General features: G+C 43.5%; 1 protein-coding gene across 4 annotated transcripts; it reads right to left on the reverse strand.

Annotated features, from left to right (window-relative positions):
* Window positions 1-454: 454 nt before the first annotated feature.
* Window positions 455-13,717, reverse strand: thbs2a (thrombospondin 2a). 4 transcript variants are annotated; one of them, XR_008415812.1, is made up of 24 exons: window positions 13,463-13,717; window positions 13,283-13,354; window positions 12,491-13,044; window positions 12,209-12,293; window positions 10,539-10,738; window positions 8,733-8,873; window positions 8,569-8,662; window positions 8,335-8,505; window positions 7,385-7,561; window positions 6,950-7,123; window positions 6,603-6,730; window positions 6,349-6,501; window positions 5,187-5,405; window positions 5,019-5,126; window positions 4,791-4,950; window positions 4,167-4,285; window positions 3,855-4,089; window positions 3,155-3,382; window positions 2,809-3,080; window positions 2,645-2,742; window positions 2,317-2,456; window positions 1,531-1,561; window positions 1,158-1,281; window positions 455-809 (listed from the first exon to the last, which is right to left on the reverse strand). XR_008415812.1 is itself a non-coding variant. In XM_053875401.1 (23 exons), the coding sequence occupies exons 1-23, from the start codon at window positions 13,470-13,472 to the stop codon at window positions 1,278-1,280; spliced, it is 3,573 nt and encodes a 1,190-aa protein (XP_053731376.1). In that variant the 5' UTR covers window positions 13,473-13,717; the 3' UTR covers window positions 455-1,277. The 4 variants fall into 4 exon arrangements, 2 of the variants coding, with proteins under 2 accessions (XP_053731376.1, XP_053731377.1); XR_008415813.1 differs by lacking the exon at window positions 1,531-1,561 and having other exon boundaries at window positions 13,463-13,716; XM_053875401.1 differs by having other exon boundaries at window positions 455-1,281.
* Window positions 13,718-25,208: the final 11,491 nt, after the last annotated feature.

Here is a 25,208-nt window from a genome sequence, read left to right on the forward strand (position 1 = left end):
GAGCCACACAGCACTGCTCATATGCCACTAGCATGTCATGGACAACCCTCCAGCCACTACCCACAATGCACCTGCACACTTAACTGACAAACCAAAATTTGCTCACGTACATCGATTTTTATTTATTGTTTCTGTTCCATACACAGCATATTTGTATTTAACCTTGAGTTAAATACGAATAATGACCATAAGTAGAAGCTAAAGCTTTTGTTTTTGTAGTAGTTTGTCAAACATTTTTTAAGGGGCAGAAATGGAGTTTGTAGCTCTCCAACACTGCACAATACTCAAGCTATTGCTTTGGTGTGCTGTGTTGCTTAGGGCGACTTTAATGGACCCTAAAATGTGTGGACACAATAACATGCATGTTGTCTCATCCAGAATAAAGTTACATAGCTCACCTATTCATGGTCGATGCTTGAAGACATTCAGAGTGTTTGACATAAAAGTCATTTATTTATATAAAGCCACAATATCACAAATGTATATCTTCACATGTATGTAAATCATTTACAGTTTGTGCAATACAAATATAAAAAAAGCAGAAGAAATACATGAATGCTTTTAAAACACTGACAATAACATTCAAACATCTGTAACATATTTATAGACGAATCCAGTCCACACTGTCTGTGGGTAAAGAGTAATAAGTCTTAAAAGTAATGCTACTTTTACAATTCATAAAACCAAATATATGCTGGAGAAGAATGTGTGTGAGGAACTAAACTGTCTTTTTCACAGAGGAACGGAAAACAAAACCAGTTTACGTATCTAGATGTCAGTGTACACAAATAAATAATTATTTACAAATTCTAGCACAAAAAAGAGAGAAAAAAAAGCAGCATTAATAATTTACACAAGAAAGTATAATACAGTCTAAGTATAAACATCTCTGGCACGTGACTGAAATGTGTCCTTAAATTCTTCATTCAACAAAATACACATTCAGTATAAACAAATGATGGAATTGAATATTGTTAACTCGGTGAAACGCTTCAGTTCAGCTGTGTTGCAAGGCAAAATAAATGGGTTCAGGCTCAAAAAAGGTAGGAAATGGAAGAACAAATGTAGTATATAGATATATATCATATGCAAGTGGTCCTTTAAATGTGAAAGTCGATTATTGGTAGTCTAGTACTTCTAAAATCATCCATTCTCACCAGTCCTTCTCGTCCACAATTGGATCAGACATTCTTTGGTATCCAGTGGTGACATCATTTTGTTGGGAAAGAGTCATTAAAAAGTGTTTGATGGGTTTCCGTCCAGTTCACGTGAGTCAGTTATCTGCAAAAAGAAAAGTAGAATGACACTCCACTTAGGTCTTTGTTAGTGAAACTTGTGCACGGACGGAGTTGAAAATGTGATCAAGAAAATGCTGCAGGCAAAGTTTCCACTCTGTGGCGCTCAACACAAATATTTGAAGACCTTGGAAAGAGACACAAGGTCTTTCACAATGCATTTGAGGCATTGTACAAGCTGAACTCAGCGTGACAGCTTCAGCCAACACACAACATAGAACAACCTTACTGTTACCTTATGAACACCGTTGGCAACTCCGGCTTATCTGGGTGTTGAAAAAGATGCTTCAAGTGAATCCTCTATCAAAGTCTAGACTGTGTACACTTTACACAATAACACACACACCTTCATCTGAAGGTTTTTTTCATGAAGCAAACTTTTTTTTAAAATAAATGAATCGAAGGACAAAATATTACGATGACACATGCTCTGTGTAATGTGTTCAAGTGTCTAATGTTTCAAATTTTTGTGAAATTTTGTATTTCATAAGGCAGCAATGCAAGATTTTCTGATCCCCATTTCTGCTGAAATAACAAGTGAATCTGTGTTTATATGTATTTGAATCAATAAAATAAGATTGCTATTATTATTATTTATCTGCTTTTGTTTTATGTGATTTTTTAAATAATATTCTTTCTTAATATGAAATTCTTTTTAGTGACCAAAGATGAGGAAATAAGATCCTACACTTGATAGTCCAGTTCTTTTTCAGTGCGCTTCTGTGTCATATAAATCAGTGTTTGAAAATTTTTTATTGTATTGTATTTTATTTATTGTATTGACTTTATCTCATTATAATATGGCTAAAATTCCAACAATTTTCAAGAGATCTGAATCAAGAATGAGATAATAATATCCATAACCTCAATATGTGACTGAAAATAACAAAACAAATTATTATACAGAAATTATTTTCATATTTTCCCCCCTCCTTCTTCTTCTTTATCAGCCAGTTAAAAAAAAAAGCATTTCGCCATATAGACGCCATGCCACCCTTTAGGTCCCCGACAAGTTTCTTACCTCTACATTCATACTTGAGGTCAGAGAAGAAGACCAGCTCTTGCGAGAATACAAACAATCCTAGGCGACCTCCAGCAAACGTCTTGTCATAAACTGGGCCAGAGTCTGCCATGATCTGTTTCCCCTCGTAGACCACAACTCTGTCAATACCACAGAACATATTAGATATGACATAGACATTTACCAGCACCAAAGACAGTTTACTTCTTATTATTAAACATCTTCTAGAACCCATGCTAGAACCAGCTTATATCCCAACTCCGGGTCACTTGAAGTTGGTCCCAAACTTTGAGTGTTGATCATGCTAGCAATGATAACATTGTGTTACCTGATGAACCCAGTCTTCGGTCTGTGGATCAGGTGCCACCTGTAGGCTGTGTAGTCCTTCCAGCCAATGTTTTTAGGGTCATGCCACAAGGTCCGGACCTTTAACGTGAAGCAGACTGGTGAATACCTTCTGCAATAATCACTATTGGATTTGTTTCTGCCCACCTGGCCAGGGGTGTTGCCGGTGTGCCACAGAGCATTTCTGAGGCTTTCTCCAGTGCCGGTGGTGGAGTTGACAACCTTGAGTGAAACCCCAGAAATGCCAAACGCCTTGGATGGCTTGTCCTCCCAGTAGGTTTGTGTGATCTGCTTCCACATGACGACATAGAAACGTCCACTCGACTGGTACCCGAAGACGAAGCCGGCGTAGTCGTCGTCTCTGTCTGTGTTCACGTACATGGTGCCGCTGAAGTCTACTGCGCTGAACTCATCAAAGCCTGTTGGGAAAATAATTCACGATTATTGGTTCTTAGTGTGACAAAGCCACTTGACACATATCGTTGCTGCTCACCAACTGCGATGCCAGGGTCAGAGTTAGCAGTCTGGACAAGCTCCTTCCCCTGATGTCTGACCACCCAGTTGGGATCAATTTGCGTGGTTCCCTTCGGGTCCAGGTGAACCATCTGGAACTTGCGGAAGTCTGTGATACTAATAGCATTGTTCTCCGGGCATACATCAAAGATATCCGGGATGTTGTCGTTGTCAAAGTCGTCTTTGCAGGCGTCTCCTCTTCCATCGCCTGTGGAAGTGTTCACAAAAATAACCCACTTTGAATTGTTTTTTTTTTTATTTTATTAAATCTACACGGGCCTGGGAGTGCCGTCGTATTGCTGCTTCTGGATACAAGTTCTCATCGGAAAGAATGAAAAATATCAATCCCCCTGTGTAACGGACAAATATTCTTTGGCCAGGATCACATGGCCAAATCAGTTTTCATGCTGTGACAACTTCCACTGATACTTGTAAGTATCAGGAGTCTGAAGTCCATTATGCCCAGAGTTCAAGCCAGGATCTTGCAGAGGAGCGGATGCCAGTAGCTAATGTAGGTCAGCATGAAGTAAGCTGTTTTCTGTCATCCACTTTGTTATAGCAAACACAAAGAGGAACAAGCAACAGTATGAACAAAGAAAAAGCACTAGGGAATACTACTTTAATTCCAAATCTAGAGCGGACTGTTCCGAGCACGCACGTGAAAAGCTTTAAAATCTCACCATCGACGTCCAGCTGGTCGGGGTTTGGCGTGAGCCTGCAGTTGTCTTTATCGTCAGGAACGCCGTCATTGTCGTCATCGTAGTCGCACGCGTCTCCTTTGCCGTCCTTGTCGTGGTCGGCTTGGTTGGCGTTGGCTACGTACGGGCAGTTGTCCAGGTTGTTTTGATGGCCGTCCTCATCGATGTCCTGGTTGTTGTCACATTGATCTCCAACCAGGTCATTATCCGTGTCGGTCTGTTGCAGAGAAAGCAGTAGGTAAAGAAATCCCCCCGTGATGACCCCAACCCCAGCTCTAAATACAGTGCAGTCACCTGGAGAGGGTTGTGTAGCATTGGGCAGTTGTCACACTGGTCACCAACTCCATCCATGTCAGTGTCCTTCTGGTCGGTGTTGTACACCAGAGGACAGTTGTCATTTTCATTCATTATATCTGCAACAGAGTAAAAGAAGTGTTGAGAGTCTTGGAATGGAAGGCAGTTGTACCAAGCAAAAACATACTGGGATTTACTCCAAAACATTTGAAATGAAGTCCAGAGGGGCTGACAAATGAGTGATTGGCGGTGGAGTGTCAAAAGTATATCCCGAGGGCCATTTTCAGCCCTTGATCAGGATCCACCCGACCCACGAGATTCTTAAAATCACAGCTTCAAAATGCGCATCTGTTTTATTTCACTAGCTCAAAAGGAAATTCCAAGTTGTGGGACAAATTGTGACATGGGTATTTACAAGAGCGTCTGTGTTCAATGGTTCTGTTTTGGATAGGTTACGGTTTTCACTCAACCGCAATCAAAACTGCAACCCTTATCCAAACTGCATGCCATGAGTTGCAGTTGAACCACAAACAAAAGCACCTCATCCAATCTGGCCTTCTAGACCCCCTGGCCGAGTACGTCACTGGGGCTCACTATCGTGAAGTTAAGTAAGAGTTTCTTTACCATCTCCATCAATGTCCACAGCACAAGCGTCCCCTTCCCCATTGTGGTCGGTGTCTATCTGGTCAGGGTTATGCTCATAGGGACAGTTGTCACAGCGGTCACCGACGTCATCCTTGTCAAAGTCAAATTGACGGGGGTTGTATAGAAGGGGGCAGTTGTCCTGAAGAAGATAGACAATGTTAGAAAAGCCATGATACACACTCATGATGTCCACTTAAAGTAGCGTACCCGCTCATCAAGAATGCTGTCATTGTCATCATCTTTGTCGCATGCGTCTCCTTGACCGTCTTTGTCGAAATCCTCCTGTCCAGAATTGGGCAAGCTGGGACAGTTGTCCTGCCAAAACAGGCTGTTAGTCTTCCAATTTGACCTTCAAGTCACAGTCTCCGGTGATACCTTCTTGCAGTGATAGGTGGCATTAGCACCGCACACAAGGTTGTGATTGGGCCAGCCATCCAAGTCCGAGTCTTCCCCACAGAGGAAGCCGTCACCAGCGTACCCTGTCCTGCACTCGCACTTGTACATGGGATCACTGAAATGGCTGATGTAAATACACTCGGCGTATTTGTTGCAGTTGTGGGTTTTGTCCTTGCAGGGATTCTCAGGCTCACACACCTGAGGAAAAGAAGGAAAAAACATTGATTTACCAAAGACTTGTCGTGGAATAAATGGTAGTTTGTGAACCAGGCGAAACCATAACAAGGACATTATGGGCAAAGCCTCCGTGTGAAGCCTTTCTGAGCGCTGCTGATTTGACATGATCCCACTTAATCCCACAACGGCCCACCATTTCCCCTTTATTACCGCTCTAGGTATTCACAGCTGTCACTCATTAACACAGGCAAATTTGTAGCTATACACTGGAAGGCTTTGAGGACAGAGAATGACTGCGGGACACGGCTTTGATCAGAACCGTGGATCATTTGAATGCCATCAGTGAACGCATCTGGTTCGTGAAATAAATGAATAAAACTAGGACATTGAAGCCATCGATTGCCAAACCAGTCCATGAGGAATGTTACGTAAGTATTGGTGGAGCAAAAGGAAACGTAATGTTCTGGATGAATAAATGACATAATGCTCTGCTGTCATGCTGCTGTGGGTCAAATCAAAGATTATTTCAGAGGTATTGACTTACATTGTGAAAATGGTCAAGTTAGATCTGCAACAAATAGATCACCTCCAAGCTCCCAATCTTTTCTTATGGCTATTCTGAGCTGCAATGGGCAAAGTTAAGAGGTACCAGCATCCCGTTCCCCAGTGACCTGCTACCGAGAGGTTCCCAACTTCCTAGGTCTGCTTTGATGCCTCACACCAACAGCAGAAGCCCAGGAATCCAAGAAGCATCCAAATCTGATGTGTTCGCCAGGTATTTACCTTGAGCCCCTCACAGACTGAGTTTATCAACCAATCCACGGGTGTTACCCAGCAGAGAAACTCAAGATGGCACCTTGTTTTTAGTCACTCCCAAAATGCTTGTGAAGTGGGTAACAGCCCTTAAAAAGAGAGCTCAGCTCTTGATGCAGCAAGCTTCATAAAAGTGGTGGCTCTGACTCACCTGTTTGTTCTTCTTGGCAGCCTCCACCCCCATACCAAAGGGTTGAGTCCCCTTGTAGCGCTTAGGACAAGGCAGACAGTGGAAACCTGGATCAGTGTTGACGCAGCGCTGCATTCCATTGACTTTGTAGCAGACATCAGACACCATGTCACACTGCGGGTGGAGGGTGAGTAGAGCAGAAGCAGAAAATCCAAACAATTTAATGCGTAAAAAGAAAAAGAAATCTATTTGATCAGACAAACCGGAAAGTGTACCTCATTAATGTCTTCACAGTTGGTTCCATTGCCCCGGAAACCCACAGGACACGGTCCACATTCCCAGGATCCATCCGCAGAACTGCTGCAATCCACTCCAGCGAAGCAAGGGTTCGACAGGCAGCCATCTGCAAGGCATTAGGCAACAAAAAACAAGCAGCGTTCATTCACTAAATATCACTGGGAATTATCTGTTTTGGCCTCAAAGAACGCCAATATTATCTGCACTGATTTTATCAAGACCAGGATTCCACGTGAGGAAGGAGTTTTTCAGCCAGGCTCCATTGACACGGTAACAATTTACAGCAATGATAATATCGAGTTGAACTGGGGACACAATGGCTCACCGATAGGGCAGTCTTTTTTGTTGCAGCTGTCACTGTCCGAGGCCTCGCCCATGCACTTCTTGCCGCCATATTGAGGTTGAGGGCTATTGCACTCCCTCACACGACTTTTGATTCCACCTCCACATGTTGCTGAGCAGGTTGCCCACGGTGACCAAGGACCCCAACCTCCGTCAACTTCACAGAATAAGCAGAAAGTTTATACTCCAAATTTCAGTCTCTAGATAAAAAAAGGACTTTCTTATTCAGCAAAAGCAGTGCCAGAGGCTTAAAAGAAAAAAAAAACAAAAACAGACTGAGCTGATTTGGGTCAACATTTCCTGTCGGACTGAAGGCCAGTCAAAAACACATGGGGAATGTTGCCTGAGGAGGCACGAAGATGTCTGGCTCTGCAGATTCTTCCTTTAAGAATTCTCCCTTCGGGAGTGAAGTACTAACTTGGGCATGGCTGGGCAGTGCACCGTTGAGTCTCTCTTCCGTTTCCTGCACAGTCTTTGCCTCCAAGCTGAGGCACTGGAGCGTTGCAGTGTCGTATTCTGGTGATCTGGCCTTCACCACACGTCACAGAGCACGACGACCAAGGCGACCACAAACTCCATCCTCCGTCTTGGCGAACTGGCATTGAAGCAAAAACATTTCCGTGAAAGAACACCAAATCACATATGTCATGTATTATCCTCTCCACCGCGATCGGCAAAAGTCCAAAAAAAAAAAATGGCTGCCAGATTCGGTACATGTAAACATCATGTCAAGGTTCTTACTGTGGCTTCAACGGTTTCTGTATTTATTCCACAGTCATTATGCAGTCACTCCCATAAGTGCAGTTGAACTTCAGCTGCAAACAATAGAGCGTCCCTCCATCCATCACACTCAAATTTGTCAGCTTTATCCGCCCAAATGCAAAACAAATGACATTAATCCTCTTTTGTAACTACATCACGCCAATGTTCATTAATATCTCACGGTGAGTCATTGCACGGCGGAACACCCTTAAGAGCTGAGATTTATTTGCAAATAAGTTTCACAGACCACACCCCAGTGCGTTTAGCGTTTGAATCAGGCGCCCTCAGATTGAAACGTTTACGACAGATTCATAAAAGTTTGAAGTCATAGATGTGCACAGCGGAGTGTCCCCTCTTGAGCATGACTCAGTCTTTCCACACTGTGCCACTCCTTCTGGTCTGCCACAGTGATGTTTGTCCACGACCCTTCTAGCATGGTTCATATACCATACAGATCTCAAAAGACTTCAGTTAAATATGTGTAAATTGTTAAATACTAAGGGATGCATGCAATAAGGTAAACAGATAATCTAAACAGTACTGGACTAAGGAGTGACCCCTGTGGACCCCCATTGTCATAAGTCGCCAAAAAGCTTCTGATCTTACCACGACTGTCACATTTGCCCAGGCTGCACTTGCGAGTCTGGATTGAAGGTCCGGTACATGGGTTGCTGGTTGCATCACATGACCGCCCCCTCTGCTGGGTTCCTGATCCACATGTGACTGTGCACTCTGTCCACTCCGACCAAGGTGACCACCCGTCCTCGCTATCTTTAGCTACGACGAAAAGATCATTAGTGTTTTTGCAGTTCCGTGAGCAGAATTTCCGTTACAACTTACGCATGCACACTGGACAGCACTCCGCGTCTATGAAGGTGGGGTTTGCACAGGCCACTGGAGGGCAGGTAATTTGGTGACACACTATCTTGGATTCCTACAAAACAATCATACTGACCACTAAGCTTTTTGTTTTCAAAGCAAACTTCTGTAAGAAAGCACTGTACCTGGCAGGTACACTTTGTGCAGCTGTCGACGATCCAGTCCTCCTTATCGTCAAACAGTCGCCCGTCTTGCCAGCACATATTTTTTTCTTTCGTGTTCTTCATCCTACCAAGAGCCTCCTTCATCACCGTGTTTTCCTCTGTCTGCAAGGAAAGATTTACAGTCAGATAAAGACTTTTATTAAACAGAAGAGGAGTTGACGGAACTGAGGTATGGAAGAGTCACAATTTTAATGAACATTCACTTGATGTGAATCTTGGATATCAATATCAAAACAGCCAGAATGCCATAATAACAGCGCTGGATTGAGGGCATGAACTGAACTACCATCTTTTCAGACCACATTGCCCCGCCCATTGGTCTACTGGGCTTGCTGCAGAGGGATGTTTCAGGCCACTCACATGCTGTGAGACCTGCACCAACTGAAGTATGTAGAATGGCTGTTGACCTGTGTCAGCTCTCGAATGTCAAGACAACATGCATAAATGTGTAGTAACCAAAACAACAACAAGCCTTTTATACTGGCTGCCTTTGAGTCTATGGAGGGAGAAAACTGGGGACACTAGTGCTGCAGGTCATTTGTTTATATACTTGAAGAGACTACATTTGGGCCATTGGCAGAAATCGCTGGTGTTTAACTGTTCATAGTGACGCCACTGACTTCCATCCTCATTTACTGAATCGTGTGAGCAAGTTCTGGAGTGCTGCCGCCGCTTTAATGATATCAATGATATTTCAAATGCTAAAACAGAATTAGATTTGTATGATAATAAAACATAGGGTAACTATACAGGGTTAAAATCATAATATGGATGAAAATGAGAGGCTTGTCTGCACTCACTGAGTGCCTTTCTAGTGTTTTGTTAGAGGCTACACAAACACAGGAATGTATCTGCCGACGCAGACATGAGTAACTTAGAAGTGCATTAGGTTGTATTATTTTGACATTATGTGGGATAAAAGGGTGATTCTAAACACACATTGTAAAATTTTAAAGCTCATTTGAGAAGCAAAAATGGCTGTTAGCAAGGTTAAACTTTAGATTAATCTTGAAACTGGTTCTTTTCAAAAAAAGCACTAAAATTCTTTCTTGCTTTAAGAACAATACTTCTCTTTACTCAAATTGCTTGCAACATGCTGCGTTACAGTGCCTAGTAAAACTGTCCAATTTAAAAGTGCTGCTCAGTTATGTGGAGTTGCAGCCTCCACCCCAAATGAAGTCTGTGAAGCCTCTGGCTGGACTCCCTGACACTGTCAGAGGAGCTGCCAAAGTTGTGCGTGCATGTGTGTCCGACAACATTCGAATGTGAGACACCACTCGGTCTAGAAGAGCCTCAGGGACCCTTCTCATCCCCACTTTACTTTTTCCTCAGCGATCATCCCCAGTTGTTGCTGGGAGGCACCCAAAGGAAACACATGAGCTGTTTAAACACAGCCAGACATTGGACTGCACTTCCCGAGGAACACTTCCTATATCCACATGTCATAAAAGCTGTCTGATAGCGGCGCTCAGAAGGGAGGGTTCCACCACCATCAGGGGTGGCTCTATAAACACTCCAGTGTTGACTTTCAAACCAATGTGGGTTACCTGGTAACCTCAACTCTCACTCTGGGCGTCTCAGCGGGGATTGTATCATTTGTTTTTTCTGGACTATTTTCTTACTGAACCCTTCACTTCTTCTTTGTCTGCCGGCATTTCCTGTAAGTGTTTTGCCACATGAACCTGTCTCTTTACTCAAATAAATCCACTACACGTGTGTAGAGTAATATTTACAGTAAGTCAGGCAGATTTGCCCACCACCACTCACCACTTTTTGAAGGCCGTCAATGAGGTTGCTCACGACAACACGGAGGCCCCGGAGCTCCTGAAACATGGTGCTGAGTTCCTCGCAGGAGCGCTCGCACATATCGGCGCCCACTTCGTCCGTCTTCTGGCCGATGATGTTGGTCGTGATGGAGGGGCTCACGTCCACGATTTCAGGGTTCTCCATCACAATGTTGTCATCATCTGGCAGGGAAGCAGGAAGATGTGTGATGTGAAACAGAAATGCGGAGGGATTTCCTGTTTTCCGTTCACTTGCCAAGAGATCACAACTGATTATGGTGTTTATTGTCTCCCTAAAAACAGATGTCTGTTGTTGTTTTTTTTTAAGTTTGAAATTTGAAATATTTCCACAGAGATGTCGGCTTTAGGATGGAGCCAGAGGCAGGGTCGGTGGAGGGGTGGGTGGAGGGTCGGATGGCATTGGGGAAAGCAAAGGCAGAGCTCTGGGTGTTCTTCACATGATGAGAAAAACACACGCTTGTCATAAATCGCCTTGACCTTTCAGATAAGTGGACACTTCCAATATGAACTCAGCAGACCACACAGGAGGGTTTACCGTGGCCTTGCAGCTGATCAATGAACCTTGTCAAAATGTCAAAATGCTACATTGGAACACTTTGAAATTCTTTCACTTAAGGTCTGAAGTGGAAATTCAGTCGAGCAAGGCTGTTTTTTTCCACGTGAAGGGATGGACTTCATGATCACAAACAGCTCTGATCTTCCTGAGAAAAGACCCGCCATCAGAAATACCTGTTCATATCCTGCTCTAGCAGGGACTGTGTTTTCTTTCCTCCTTGCTCTGCTGGCTTCATTCAAATCTCAGGAGGACCTCACGCTGTGTGTGCGCATGTGAACGCGTGCTTGCTTGTCTGTGAAAGTATTTACACATTCTTCACCCCCCGATAGACAGGCTCTATTTTTAAAAGGAATCAGATAAGAGGGCGGAATAAAACTGGACCAAATTCAGCTTCATACTGCTCATTAGCGTCCAAAGTGTCAGCACTCATGAGTGTAGCTGTGGAGAGATCGCTCAGCTTGAGAAAATCCTCATGACATTTCTTGCTCAAATACTCTCATTCCCCTGGAATCCAGTGCTTTGCACTACTTCGCGCACAAACATGCAAACCTCATGTTTGTTCCACAGCCCTAAAAAAAAAAAAAAAAAACGCACCACATGTCATCTTCTGTCGCTCTACATCTGCACCGGTCACAATTCCTCGTGCGAGTGAAACCTCGGCCGAGAAAAGCAATCCGATCAGCCAAATCATGACTTCACTGTGTTTGTGTGTGCAGCTGGAAGTGGAAGCAGCTCGCTCTGCAGCATTCTCCCTGTCGTCTCTGCTTTCTTTCTGCAACCCAAATCCACAGCCAGCAGAAGTAAATGTAAGCATCTGTATCTCCTTTTTTAAGCGCCGGGAGACCTCCACAGCCACTTCTTCCACATTGAAGTCGCGCCAATAAAACTTGCAACATATCAAATCTGTATGTTTCTGACCCACTTTTTGGAGAATCTACTCAAAGGGAAGTCATGTGAGATGATGAAGCGAGGAATGTTGCTGTGGTTGAGATGAAACAGGAGGCCAGTTTGAGAGCAATAGGGAGGTAAAGTTGCACTTGAATGCAGGGGTGCTGTGATTTAAAGATGCGTCTCACCTTCCTTTGGGATCTCACAGTCTCTGCTCTGGAGGACCTCCTCCACGGGTGTGTCGAAGATGAAGCGCACGTTTTGCAGAAGACCCTGTTTGGATATGATCAAACAGGAGAGACTTTCAGTTTTTATTGCAAAACTTCAGTGTATGAGCTGGCAGTCGATGGGTCGCCCACTTCAGTTACAAAGAGCATTTATGACTCAATGCCAGTAGCAGCAGCCCTATAAAGACCTGAAGACCTTCTTCCACCCAGTTTGCTTCTCAATTCAACCATTCAATGTCTTACCCTGAAGTGGTTCTCTCGAATGGATCCCTTCCCCACATACATGCGGCTTCCCTCCGCCTGCAGGTGCTCATAAAAAGGCTCATCCAGGATGAAGCTGTCAATCAGGACGCAGCCCACGAACAGGTTGGCGTTCTCCCCGTGAACATGCAGCGTGATATTCTTCCACTGAGAGTCGGACAGGTCCACATCCTCGAATGAGAGAAGATTCTGAGCCCCGTCCACCCAGTAGACCAGATCCAGGCTGTTGGCCCGTCCGTTGGACACGATCTCAAACTGCCGCCGGCCGTCGGGGCCCTCCATGCCGATCAGGGTGCCCCTGGACGCGCGGTCCTGGCGGATGCTGGCCACGAACACAAAGCCCTCGTTGTTCTGCATCTGTCGCAGAATTTGCTTGAGCACTGGAGGTCTCACAGGGGGCAGGTGGTCAAAGCGGATGAAACGGTATGCAGGGGCGTCAGAGTTTTGGCCCCGGAATTGCTTGGCCCCTAGAGTCTTGCGGGTGATGTGGCTGACCTCAAACAAGTCAAACGACGTTTCATCTTCCTGCTCACCATCTCCAATGAAAGAGAAATCAAATTATGTTTCAATAAACTATTGCTCCCGGAGATTGTAGTAAATTCATCATTGTCATTGCATTCAGCTAGAAAATACTTGCGAATTAACGTCTGAATTTATATATATTGTTACAAAACAGCTTTGTTAATGTGATAATAATATTTGGAAACTGAATTAATTTGACCGTTTATCTGGGTCATGTGCACTTCAAAATACTTGTTTTATGACTTCTCTTACCTTTAGGTGATGCGTGCAGGGACTGACATAAAATAAGCAGCAAGTACAGACTTCTCCTGAGAATCATATCTCCTAAAAAAAAACGAGAAAATTCTCGTTATTAATATTCCTCCTTGACCGCAACTGAGCTACGAGTCAAATATTTTGTTGTGAAACTCCCCAAAAGTCCATCTAACTCACCTGAAAACATGTTTTATTCAGGCAAACATCCGGTAGCAGAAACGGAAAAGAGCGTGCTTTCAACTTGAAAGAGCAGGAGATGGTCTGATCCGGAGGCGAAAAAAAAAGTTAAGTCCACTCGCGTCGAGTACATCCACGGACTGGGAGAGCTGGAGGCAGCGGTGCCTGACTCTTCCTCCTCCTCCTCCTCTTATACAAACCCGCCTGTCAATTAAAGCCTCCGGCCCGGTGGTGATCTGGTAGTGGCGGACCGAGTTACATAATTACCTTCCGATGGTGGCGTCATTTCTCAGGCTGGTGAGATGCGACCCCTCCTACCTTCTTCCTTCACTCATGACATGCCCACCCGCTCACCCGCGACCCTCCCGCGGCTCGTTTTGTCACAAGACAAAAAGAATGTCAAAAAAAAAAAAACAGAGAAAGTTTTGTAACAAATGCTTTCTTTTTAAATAAATGTATTATTCGTATTACTGATAAATTCGGGGCACTCAAGTTTCCTCCCATTGTCCAAATGCACTGGTGTCCCGAACAAAAACATATATTTTCAATTTATCCAGCTACTTCAGTGAATGACACCAGTTTAGCCAAGAACATAATCCCTCCATTCTGGGACAGACCCATGGACCCCCCCCCCCCCCCCTTTTACTTTAAAGGTACTAAATCCACTTCATGTGGCTTTGTTGGATGCAGACAAGCAGCTGTGCTCGATTCTTAGGGAGAAAAGTTTCACTTTAAAGGACATTTTTTGCATTGTTTGCCTTTTGGCACAGCTTTGTCTTCACCATGTAGTCACACTGCATCTTTTCATTACTTGTGAGCAAGACCCAAAACCTGGGCAGGACATTTCACGCTTTGCTGGCTGAGAACCACGGTCTCTTCACATTGTGGTGAGAGCTATCAAAGCATGGTATTGGGGGTTGAGCGTCCCAATGATCCTAGGAGCAATGTTAGCAGCCACATTAATATTGAATAACAATAATGCTAGAAAATCACGAAATGCCTGGATAAGTGCCTCCAAAGGTATTTTGGGGGGCACTTATATAGTTTATTGGTGATTTGCTAGACTCCTCATCCCCAGGGTCTGATCTAATGGATCAGAGGTGAAAAAAGTCCAGTGAGAAAAAGTCCTGTCATTGCATCTTCTTTGCTTCAAAACTAAACCAGTTGTCACAGTGAGTCAGCCCCTTGTTCTCTCTGATATTTTGCAGAGACCAATGAGCTCATCCAGTGGAAGAAACCAGTGTTGACACAAAGAAAAGTCCTGATCATGAGGGTGATAAGTCTGACTGACGGTGCTCTTTCTGGTTTGTGCCAGCCACAAATATCACAAGCTTGAGTGCCACCACTCATCCGAGCTGATCCTCCACACTGAGTTCCGTCGGCAAGGAAACGTGTTCCCAGGTGACGCGGTCAAACAAATAGAAAATAATTCTTTTTTAAAAACCTGAATATGATGCCTATCATATTCAAAAGAACCAAGGATTACTAGTTATATCCATGGCAGAGTTCCTCACAGGCTACATGAGGGTTTTCACAAAGGAAAATTCTGTTCATCTCAAATAAAAATGGGCAGTTTTATTGTGAAATAACTTCAAGTCAATCCACGAGAATCATCACCACCCCAAAAACACAATCAAAATAGCTCCTCCAAACGTCTAACTGGAAGATTTTTAATCTAGGAGTTGCGCTGAAAGAAACACATCGTGACTTGTGTGTCCTCTTGATCGGACAGGATTTGTTGTACGGAGCATTAACATAGCTTTCGTGGACTTCAACTTTGAAAAGTGGAACACATTGAACTCGGCTGAGACGTAATTCCCAGCTCCGACTTCCCACTTCCAAGGTAACTGGATGGTTCTCAGAGCACCAGATGGCAAACCTCTTCGCAGCTCCTCAGAAGAAGGCTAAACAAGAGGCTAAGAAACGAACATCGACTTCCAGCTTGCTCCCAGAACAACTGCTTGAACAAGAATGAGATGCGTAACCACACTTGCCGGAGCATTCTGACCACCATGTAAACACTTTCACTTTTCCTTCCGATTAAGAATTGCTGCAAGACTCTTCAACTGTCTCCCTTTTGTTTGGAGCATCCACTAAAATAAACCTGAGCCCCAATGGTTTTAACTGGAATTTGTTTTTTGAGAGTTTTTCTACCACCCAGAACAATGTGTCCAGCCAAATCCATCCTGATCATTGCAGCTGGTTTGATGCCCACCTACTTCCAACTAGCAAGTTGAGCCATAACTTAGCGTTTATTTAAAACCCGAAACGATTCCCTAAGAATGTGTTGTTTATTTGAGTCAAGACGCTGCCAAGACGCTGATATGACATCCAATTCCTGGCGCTTTGTTGCATGTGGCTTTTGTGTACCGGTCGAATTTGTCTGAGGGATGGTTTGCGTCAATTGGAAATGTGCGTTCCATTTTGGAGGGGAAAAAGAAGCACAGACAATTCTGCACAGAACGCTGTGATTTCCTTTCAACGGGATGATTTGCTAACCTGAAACAGTAGTGAAGAGCTAGTGAGAGTTACATGTATACACTGCGGCTCAGTGATGATAAAAGCATTCTGTGGCAAACAGAGAAGTGCAGATTTAGGCTGTCATGGGTGGAAAATCTTGAGATACTCCACAGATTTGTGCTCATTAAAAGTGGCAGCACGGCTGTCAGTTCAAGTTTCTCCCAAGATCTTGACAGTAGAATATGTTCCTTTAAAATAAGTGCATCGCGACCTCAGTTTTGGAAAGAAAACAAAAGTAATGTATATGTATCTGTGCTTTAAAAACGCAATCTAATTTAAACACTTTCCATTTTTGACCAGCACGATGACTCTATTTGAGCAGAGCGGAACGTTTGCGCTGGGACATAAAATAAACGCTGGCTTCAGTCTCTTTGAGTTGTGCGTTTGGTTTGTCACATTTTTGTGTGCAGCTGCTTTGTTAATTTTACCATTATGAATAACTTTCTTTATCACCAGATTGGAATTTGATTATGGAGGTGCTGATTAAATGTGCCAGGACCAGTCCTTCCACTACAATATCGATCGTGCAACACACTCCGTTCTCCAGACCTCACTTCTATTTCCCAGAAAAAAATTTGTTTGTGAACGAATAGTGTAGTTAAATGCTTGTAGATTCAAAGTCTGGCCTGCGGGCCATTTGTGGCCCTGGATGAAATTGCACACGGCTGGTGACCTCTGTCTTTGTATATGTTTCTTGTGGCTCTCAAGAAATGTAAACAGGCAAATGTTAAAGTGACTTCTGTAGGAGACCATAATGTTCTATGATGACATGGTGATTAGCAATGTGAGCAATGAGGAAGTTTAGGAGTACCTGGAGAGGTGGAGCTATGAGTGGAAGAGAAGAGACTATATGTGTGTGAGTGAAAGGGAGGAGGTGGGAAGATGTAGGGAGATGGATAGAAATGGAGGAGGTGTAGAAGAGAGTGCAGGCAGTTTTGACATTGGTGTTGCATGTTGGCGCGTTAGGTTTTCAATAGAAGCACATGTTCCAGCATCTGAGGCATATTCTGACGCTGTGGGCAGCGCGTCACGTAAAAGAAAGAGCCGATCCTTTCATTCTACACTTTATATCATGTCAATTGCTATTTAAATCCCCTTAAACGGCCATGCATTTCATTTTCAGGAGGAAAGTGAAGTAAGGTGTTATAAATAAAATGACATTCAATGCAATTCAGCGAAGACAGCGTCCAAACGCCTGCGCTTTGCTCTCCGCCCAAGCGATCCACAGCCTCACTGTCACTCCATTCAAACTCCTATGCGGTGACATGGTACACTTAAAGCTTCCTTCAGCGTCAGTATATGACGCAAAAGTCCACTTTCTCAATGTCGATATATCTCACCATGGGAGTGAGGATGGGTTGCAGAGATGAAGAGGCTCAGGTTTCGATGAGAATTGATGGAGATGAGACATAGAGTTTGGGAGAGGAGCATCAGATGAGTGCTAATGCTGGAGAAACCTAGATCATTGAGAAAAGGAAGACGTGGTCCATATGCATGAAAAAGGGCATGAAGAGGGTTAGTGTGTCGAAGGGGTTTGATCAATGGAGGTTAATGTGGAGGACTTTCTGTGGCAACCCTCAGTGGAACTTGCCGAAATTATTGAGGCGCTTTTTTTTCTTTGAGTTATGCCGTACTTAAACACCCAACCGCAAATAGGTCTGCAGCAACTATGTTTGGCGAACCACTGTAAATGTGCTATTTTATGAACACAAAGTTATGTGATGAGTTGTCAGCACCAAATGACCCGGTCATCAGGACAACATGTGATTTTAAGGAAGCTCAATGGCAACCTGTGGAAGCAAAATACAGTTGCAACATGAAACTACAAAAAGCCTTTGAATGATCGGTCTGTGCACCAAAAGTTAGAGAGCAGTGTGATGAAGAAAAGATTGCACTTTAACCCAAGCAAAGAATTTAAAGTGATTGTACGTCAGTGTTTTTATTATCAATGCTGTCATCACTTGAAGCGGTGACTTCTCTCAGGAGGGGTCGTGAACCAAACTTGATGAATGTCACGTTTAAGTGACGATAGTTTCCACTTGTTCATTCCAAGCGGTGACTTCACTGCCGAGGTTTTATGTGTTGCTAACAAACGCTATTGGTTCATTGTGACTTGGGAGCACAAACCGATGGGGACCTCTGGCAACCAGAGGAACAGACACAAGCGTCGTTCAAGTCTCATTTTCCTCCCATTGTCCAAATGCACTGGTGTCCCGAACAAAAACATATATTTTCAATTTATCCAGCTACTTCAGTGAATGACACCAGTTTAGCCAAGAACATAATCCCTCCATTCTGGGACAGACCCATGGACCCCCCCCCCCCCCCCTTTTACTTTAAAGGTACTAAATCCACTTCATGTGGCTTTGTTGGATGCAGACAAGCAGCTGTGCTCGATTCTTAGGGAGAAAAGTTTCACTTTAAAGGACATTTTTTGCATTGTTTGCCTTTTGGCACAGCTTTGTCTTCACCATGTAGTCACACTGCATCTTTTCATTACTTGTGAGCAAGACCCAAAACCTGGGCAGGACATTTCACGCTTTGCTGGCTGAGAACCACGGTCTCTTCACATTGTGGTGAGAGCTATCAAAGCATGGTATTGGGGGTTGAGCGTCCCAATGATCCTAGGAGCAATGTTAGCAGCCACATTAATATTGAATAACAATAATGCTAGAAAATCACGAAATGCCTGGATAAGTGCCTCCAAAGGTATTTTGGGGGGCACTTATATAGTTTATTGGTGATTTGCTAGACTCCTCATCCCCAGGGTCTGATCTAATGGATCAGAGGTGAAAAAAGTCCAGTGAGAAAAAGTCCTGTCATTGCATCTTCTTTGCTTCAAAACTAAACCAGTTGTCACAGTGAGTCAGCCCCTTGTTCTCTCTGATATTTTGCAGAGACCAATGAGCTCATCCAGTGGAAGAAACCAGTGTTGACACAAAGAAAAGTCCTGATCATGAGGGTGATAAGTCTGACTGACGGTGCTCTTTCTGGTTTGTGCCAGCCACAAATATCACAAGCTTGAGTGCCACCACTCATCCGAGCTGATCCTCCACACTGAGTTCCGTCGGCAAGGAAACGTGTTCCCAGGTGACGCGGTCAAACAAATAGAAAATAATTCTTTTTTAAAAACCTGAATATGATGCCTATCATATTCAAAAGAACCAAGGATTACTAGTTATATCCATGGCAGAGTTCCTCACAGGCTACATGAGGGTTTTCACAAAGGAAAATTCTGTTCATCTCAAATAAAAATGGGCAGTTTTATTGTGAAATAACTTCAAGTCAATCCACGAGAATCATCACCACCCCAAAAACACAATCAAAATAGCTCCTCCAAACGTCTAACTGGAAGATTTTTAATCTAGGAGTTGCGCTGAAAGAAACACATCGTGACTTGTGTGTCCTCTTGATCGGACAGGATTTGTTGTACGGAGCATTAACATAGCTTTCGTGGACTTCAACTTTGAAAAGTGGAACACATTGAACTCGGCTGAGACGTAATTCCCAGCTCCGACTTCCCACTTCCAAGGTAACTGGATGGTTCTCAGAGCACCAGATGGCAAACCTCTTCGCAGCTCCTCAGAAGAAGGCTAAACAAGAGGCTAAGAAACGAACATCGACTTCCAGCTTGCTCCCAGAACAACTGCTTGAACAAGAATGAGATGCGTAACCACACTTGCCGGAGCATTCTGACCACCATGTAAACACTTTCACTTTTCCTTCCGATTAAGAATTGCTGCAAGACTCTTCAACTGTCTCCCTTTTGTTTGGAGCATCCACTAAAATAAACCTGAGCCCCAATGGTTTTAACTGGAATTTGTTTTTTGAGAGTTTTTCTACCACCCAGAACAATGTGTCCAGCCAAATCCATCCTGATCATTGCAGCTGGTTTGATGCCCACCTACTTCCAACTAGCAAGTTGAGCCATAACTTAGCGTTTATTTAAAACCCGAAACGATTCCCTAAGAATGTGTTGTTTATTTGAGTCAAGACGCTGCCAAGACGCTGATATGACATCCAATTCCTGGCGCTTTGTTGCATGTGGCTTTTGTGTACCGGTCGAATTTGTCTGAGGGATGGTTTGCGTCAATTGGAAATGTGCGTTCCATTTTGGAGGGGAAAAAGAAGCACAGACAATTCTGCACAGAACGCTGTGATTTCCTTTCAACGGGATGATTTGCTAACCTGAAACAGTAGTGAAGAGCTAGTGAGAGTTACATGTATACACTGCGGCTCAGTGATGATAAAAGCATTCTGTGGCAAACAGAGAAGTGCAGATTTAGGCTGTCATGGGTGGAAAATCTTGAGATACTCCACAGATTTGTGCTCATTAAAAGTGGCAGCACGGCTGTCAGTTCAAGTTTCTCCCAAGATCTTGACAGTAGAATATGTTCCTTTAAAATAAGTGCATCGCGACCTCAGTTTTGGAAAGAAAACAAAAGTAATGTATATGTATCTGTGCTTTAAAAACGCAATCTAATTTAAACACTTTCCATTTTTGACCAGCACGATGACTCTATTTGAGCAGAGCGGAACGTTTGCGCTGGGACATAAAATAAACGCTGGCTTCAGTCTCTTTGAGTTGTGCGTTTGGTTTGTCACATTTTTGTGTGCAGCTGCTTTGTTAATTTTACCATTATGAATAACTTTCTTTATCACCAGATTGGAATTTGATTATGGAGGTGCTGATTAAATGTGCCAGGACCAGTCCTTCCACTACAATATCGATCGTGCAACACACTCCGTTCTCCAGACCTCACTTCTATTTCCCAGAAAAAAATTTGTTTGTGAACGAATAGTGTAGTTAAATGCTTGTAGATTCAAAGTCTGGCCTGCGGGCCATTTGTGGCCCTGGATGAAATTGCACACGGCTGGTGACCTCTGTCTTTGTATATGTTTCTTGTGGCTCTCAAGAAATGTAAACAGGCAAATGTTAAAGTGACTTCTGTAGGAGACCATAATGTTCTATGATGACATGGTGATTAGCAATGTGAGCAATGAGGAAGTTTAGGAGTACCTGGAGAGGTGGAGCTATGAGTGGAAGAGAAGAGACTATATGTGTGTGAGTGAAAGGGAGGAGGTGGGAAGATGTAGGGAGATGGATAGAAATGGAGGAGGTGTAGAAGAGAGTGCAGGCAGTTTTGACATTGGTGTTGCATGTTGGCGCGTTAGGTTTTCAATAGAAGCACATGTTCCAGCATCTGAGGCATATTCTGACGCTGTGGGCAGCGCGTCACGTAAAAGAAAGAGCCGATCCTTTCATTCTACACTTTATATCATGTCAATTGCTATTTAAATCCCCTTAAACGGCCATGCATTTCATTTTCAGGAGGAAAGTGAAGTAAGGTGTTATAAATAAAATGACATTCAATGCAATTCAGCGAAGACAGCGTCCAAACGCCTGCGCTTTGCTCTCCGCCCAAGCGATCCACAGCCTCACTGTCACTCCATTCAAACTCCTATGCGGTGACATGGTACACTTAAAGCTTCCTTCAGCGTCAGTATATGACGCAAAAGTCCACTTTCTCAATGTCGATATATCTCACCATGGGAGTGAGGATGGGTTGCAGAGATGAAGAGGCTCAGGTTTCGATGAGAATTGATGGAGATGAGACATAGAGTTTGGGAGAGGAGCATCAGATGAGTGCTAATGCTGGAGAAACCTAGATCATTGAGAAAAGGAAGACGTGGTCCATATGCATGAAAAAGGGCATGAAGAGGGTTAGTGTGTCGAAGGGGTTTGATCAATGGAGGTTAATGTGGAGGACTTTCTGTGGCAACCCTCAGTGGAACTTGCCGAAATTATTGAGGCGCTTTTTTTTCTTTGAGTTATGCCGTACTTAAACACCCAACCGCAAATAGGTCTGCAGCAACTATGTTTGGCGAACCACTGTAAATGTGCTATTTTATGAACACAAAGTTATGTGATGAGTTGTCAGCACCAAATGACCCGGTCATCAGGACAACATGTGATTTTAAGGAAGCTCAATGGCAACCTGTGGAAGCAAAATACAGTTGCAACATGAAACTACAAAAAGCCTTTGAATGATCGGTCTGTGCACCAAAAGTTAGAGAGCAGTGTGATGAAGAAAAGATTGCACTTTAACCCAAGCAAAGAATTTAAAGTGATTGTACGTCAGTGTTTTTATTATCAATGCTGTCATCACTTGAAGCGGTGACTTCTCTCAGGAGGGGTCGTGAACCAAACTTGATGAATGTCACGTTTAAGTGACGATAGTTTCCACTTGTTCATTCCAAGCGGTGACTTCACTGCCGAGGTTTTATGTGTTGCTAACAAACGCTATTGGTTCATTGTGACTTGGGAGCACAAACCGATGGGGACCTCTGGCAACCAGAGGAACAGACACAAGCGTCGTTCAAGTCTCATTTGACTGTAAAAACAACGGTTTGGGAGTCATGACAATAAAGACGGGCTGATTCATTCTGTCATGACGTTCTTTGAACGTCGGTCCGTCCAAACGCTGACTAATACCAATGAAATAGATTTGGCATTGTAAAAAAAATCTTGCATAATCTCCCTCAGGCCATGACTTTGTATTTTCGGTGAGTACGTTTAAATACCTTTAACTTCTGAAGCTCCTTTTAAAAGCAATAAGTTATCTAACAATCTGGCTCCACTGCCTTTTGTCATGAGTCACTCTGCCTGGTCGTCCTTACTAACTTATCTATTACTGCTTTATCAATTGATTGTTTCTCATTTCATTTTTATAGTGTTCCTTGTCTCCCGGTGTTTGCTCTTTCTACTACTTCCAGATACCTATAACAATGTGATTACACAACATGTGCTGCAGCTGTCAGGATCATGATGCATGCATGGCAGCGTCCTATTTTGCCGACCTCACCTGCATCTGTCAGACACATTCAGCTCGGCTCCTCTCTCTTCTTAAATTATTGTCGCGACCACAACAGTTATCTTATTATTTGAGATTGTATAATGGTCACAAATTGTGTTTCAAGTACTTGCCTTTAGGTCTGTTGGCACAGATGTGAATACAGCATTCCATCATTGCATCAGAGTTCTTTTTTTGTTGACAGTGTCATGTTTTTTCTCGCATCAGTCAGTGCATGTTGCATAGTTGCTTTTGGAAAATGTCGGTTGAAATGAAAAGGTGGAAAAGAATGAATGTTTTAGAATCACAAAGTCTTATCTTGCATGAGACCCTGGGATGCAATGCTAGGCTATAGAAGATATATATATTTTTTGCAAGTAAAGCAAGCTGGCCAAACTACACTACATCCCTCCAACACAGTCGGGTTGGACTGAGCAACCTAGAACAGTGGACGAAGTGCCCTGATGTGGTGCCTCTGTTTTCCCACTTACATCGCCCGCTTCAAAGTCACAATTAAAAAGGTCATTATTGTATTTCCTAGAATATAAATTGCATTTTTCTCCTTTTTTGAGTTTCACTAGTCCTGTGACTGACATACTCAGGTGTGACTTATATATATTTAAATATATCATTTCACATGGTGGTGTTCCCACTTCATACAATGGATTTTGTATGTAAAATAAATTTCCGGGAAAAGGCGACTTAGAGTCCACGGAGGCATTTTCTTTTTTAAAATGTGTGACTTATAATCCTAAAAATGCAGTATATTGAATAGGCAGATGCACTTTTTGTAGAAATACGCCAGATGGGCGCTAGGTGTTACAGGGTGAAAACATTATTTTCAAACAAAAACTCAGGGTCAGCCGTGCCTCGGTAGCATTGGTGTCATTTGGGATCAGAAGCAGCAGGCTGATTCTCTTGGTACAGAATCAACTGAAGGTCAGTGTTAAGAGAAATGTCAACAGAGTGGAAGTGGAAGAGGAAAAGGATTGGAAGCATTAGGAACTGAGGCAATGAGGAGTTGTGGGATCAGGCACAGCAGCTGACAAACAAAGGCACAATTGAAGAATTGAAAGGGATGGAGCATTGATCTTACACAATAAAACACAAGTATCTAACACAACAATGACTGCCGTTACATTGCAGGTAACAAAACCAAATTATAGTGATAGTCTGGCTGAGTTCGCATTTTTAAATGCATGTAAACCGCTTACTGACTTAGTCGGACTACACAATCTGGATAATGTGGTTAATAGCTGGACTAAACTAGTATGACCGGACTGGGTGATGTGCATCTGCATGAGCGGAGGTAAACAAAACTCGCGGACTAATAATGGTCTAATAACCTAAAATACAATGGAGAAGTCGTGGCTGCAACACTTTACAAACCTGATATCGGCTGTGTTTTGTAACTCCTGACGACAATGATTTGTCTTCAACTTCCTTCACTCAGGTCACTTTTACTGTTAGTTAGCACTAAGATAGAAGAAGATTAGAAGAGATGATCTGTTGGTTTTAGGAGACGACATTACCACCACCTTGGCAACAGTTAACATAGCACTTTCACAAGTGAGACTCTTTGCCTTAGTTACTCAGCATTCTAGTGACACACAGACAACACGACGATGACAGCTCCATGACGGTGACGGTGTTGGACCATTGGCAAAGTGAAACTAGTTTTACTGTCTACAGAGTTGAATAAAACAGTCTGAAACTGCTTCTTGCTACCTCTAAACTTCGATTCCTCTTCCTCTTCTGCCATAGGAACCGACACGACTGAAGAGCTTACGCACCAATAAGATGGACCCCTTGCAAGGAGCAGAGAGGAGTGGTCGTGGTCAAATGTTGGGTATGGGAGAAAACCGAGGAACAGTAGACACATGTAAGGAAGAGGTGAAAGCAAAGGGGCAGCCTTTGCCGTATGGTGCTGCAGATCCAGTCTTAGAGGCATTTACTGCAACTTCTGGAACCACAGGCGTTGCACTGCTGTAGGGGTGCATCCAGACCGACAACAAGAAGGAGCAGGAGCAGACACAACAAGTGGCTAAGAGAAGCAGAAATAATGCAGTGTGAAACTGTTATTGCACTTTGAAGCAGTGAAGAGGGTAATAGGGAGGTCGTGCAGCTGCAGAAGGTGAAGAGACACAAGGCAGGGTGGCCAGTCGCAGCACCCACATTGTCTGACCTCAAGGTTTCGCCGGGCTTTGAGCTTGTGACCTCCAGTTCCAAACCCCTATAACCCAGGGCTTAGGTTCACATGCTGCGTGTGATGTTAGTGTAGAATAATAGCAGCATATTCTCTCCACATTTCTGTTTCAGTTCCTCTTTTGTGCCCCATCATTTGATCTGACAGATGATTGTTTGTAGCTGTT

This window comes from Synchiropus splendidus, chromosome 9, assembly GCF_027744825.2.
Source record: "Synchiropus splendidus isolate RoL2022-P1 chromosome 9, RoL_Sspl_1.0, whole genome shotgun sequence".
NCBI classification, from domain to species: domain Eukaryota; kingdom Metazoa; phylum Chordata; class Actinopteri; order Syngnathiformes; family Callionymidae; genus Synchiropus; species Synchiropus splendidus.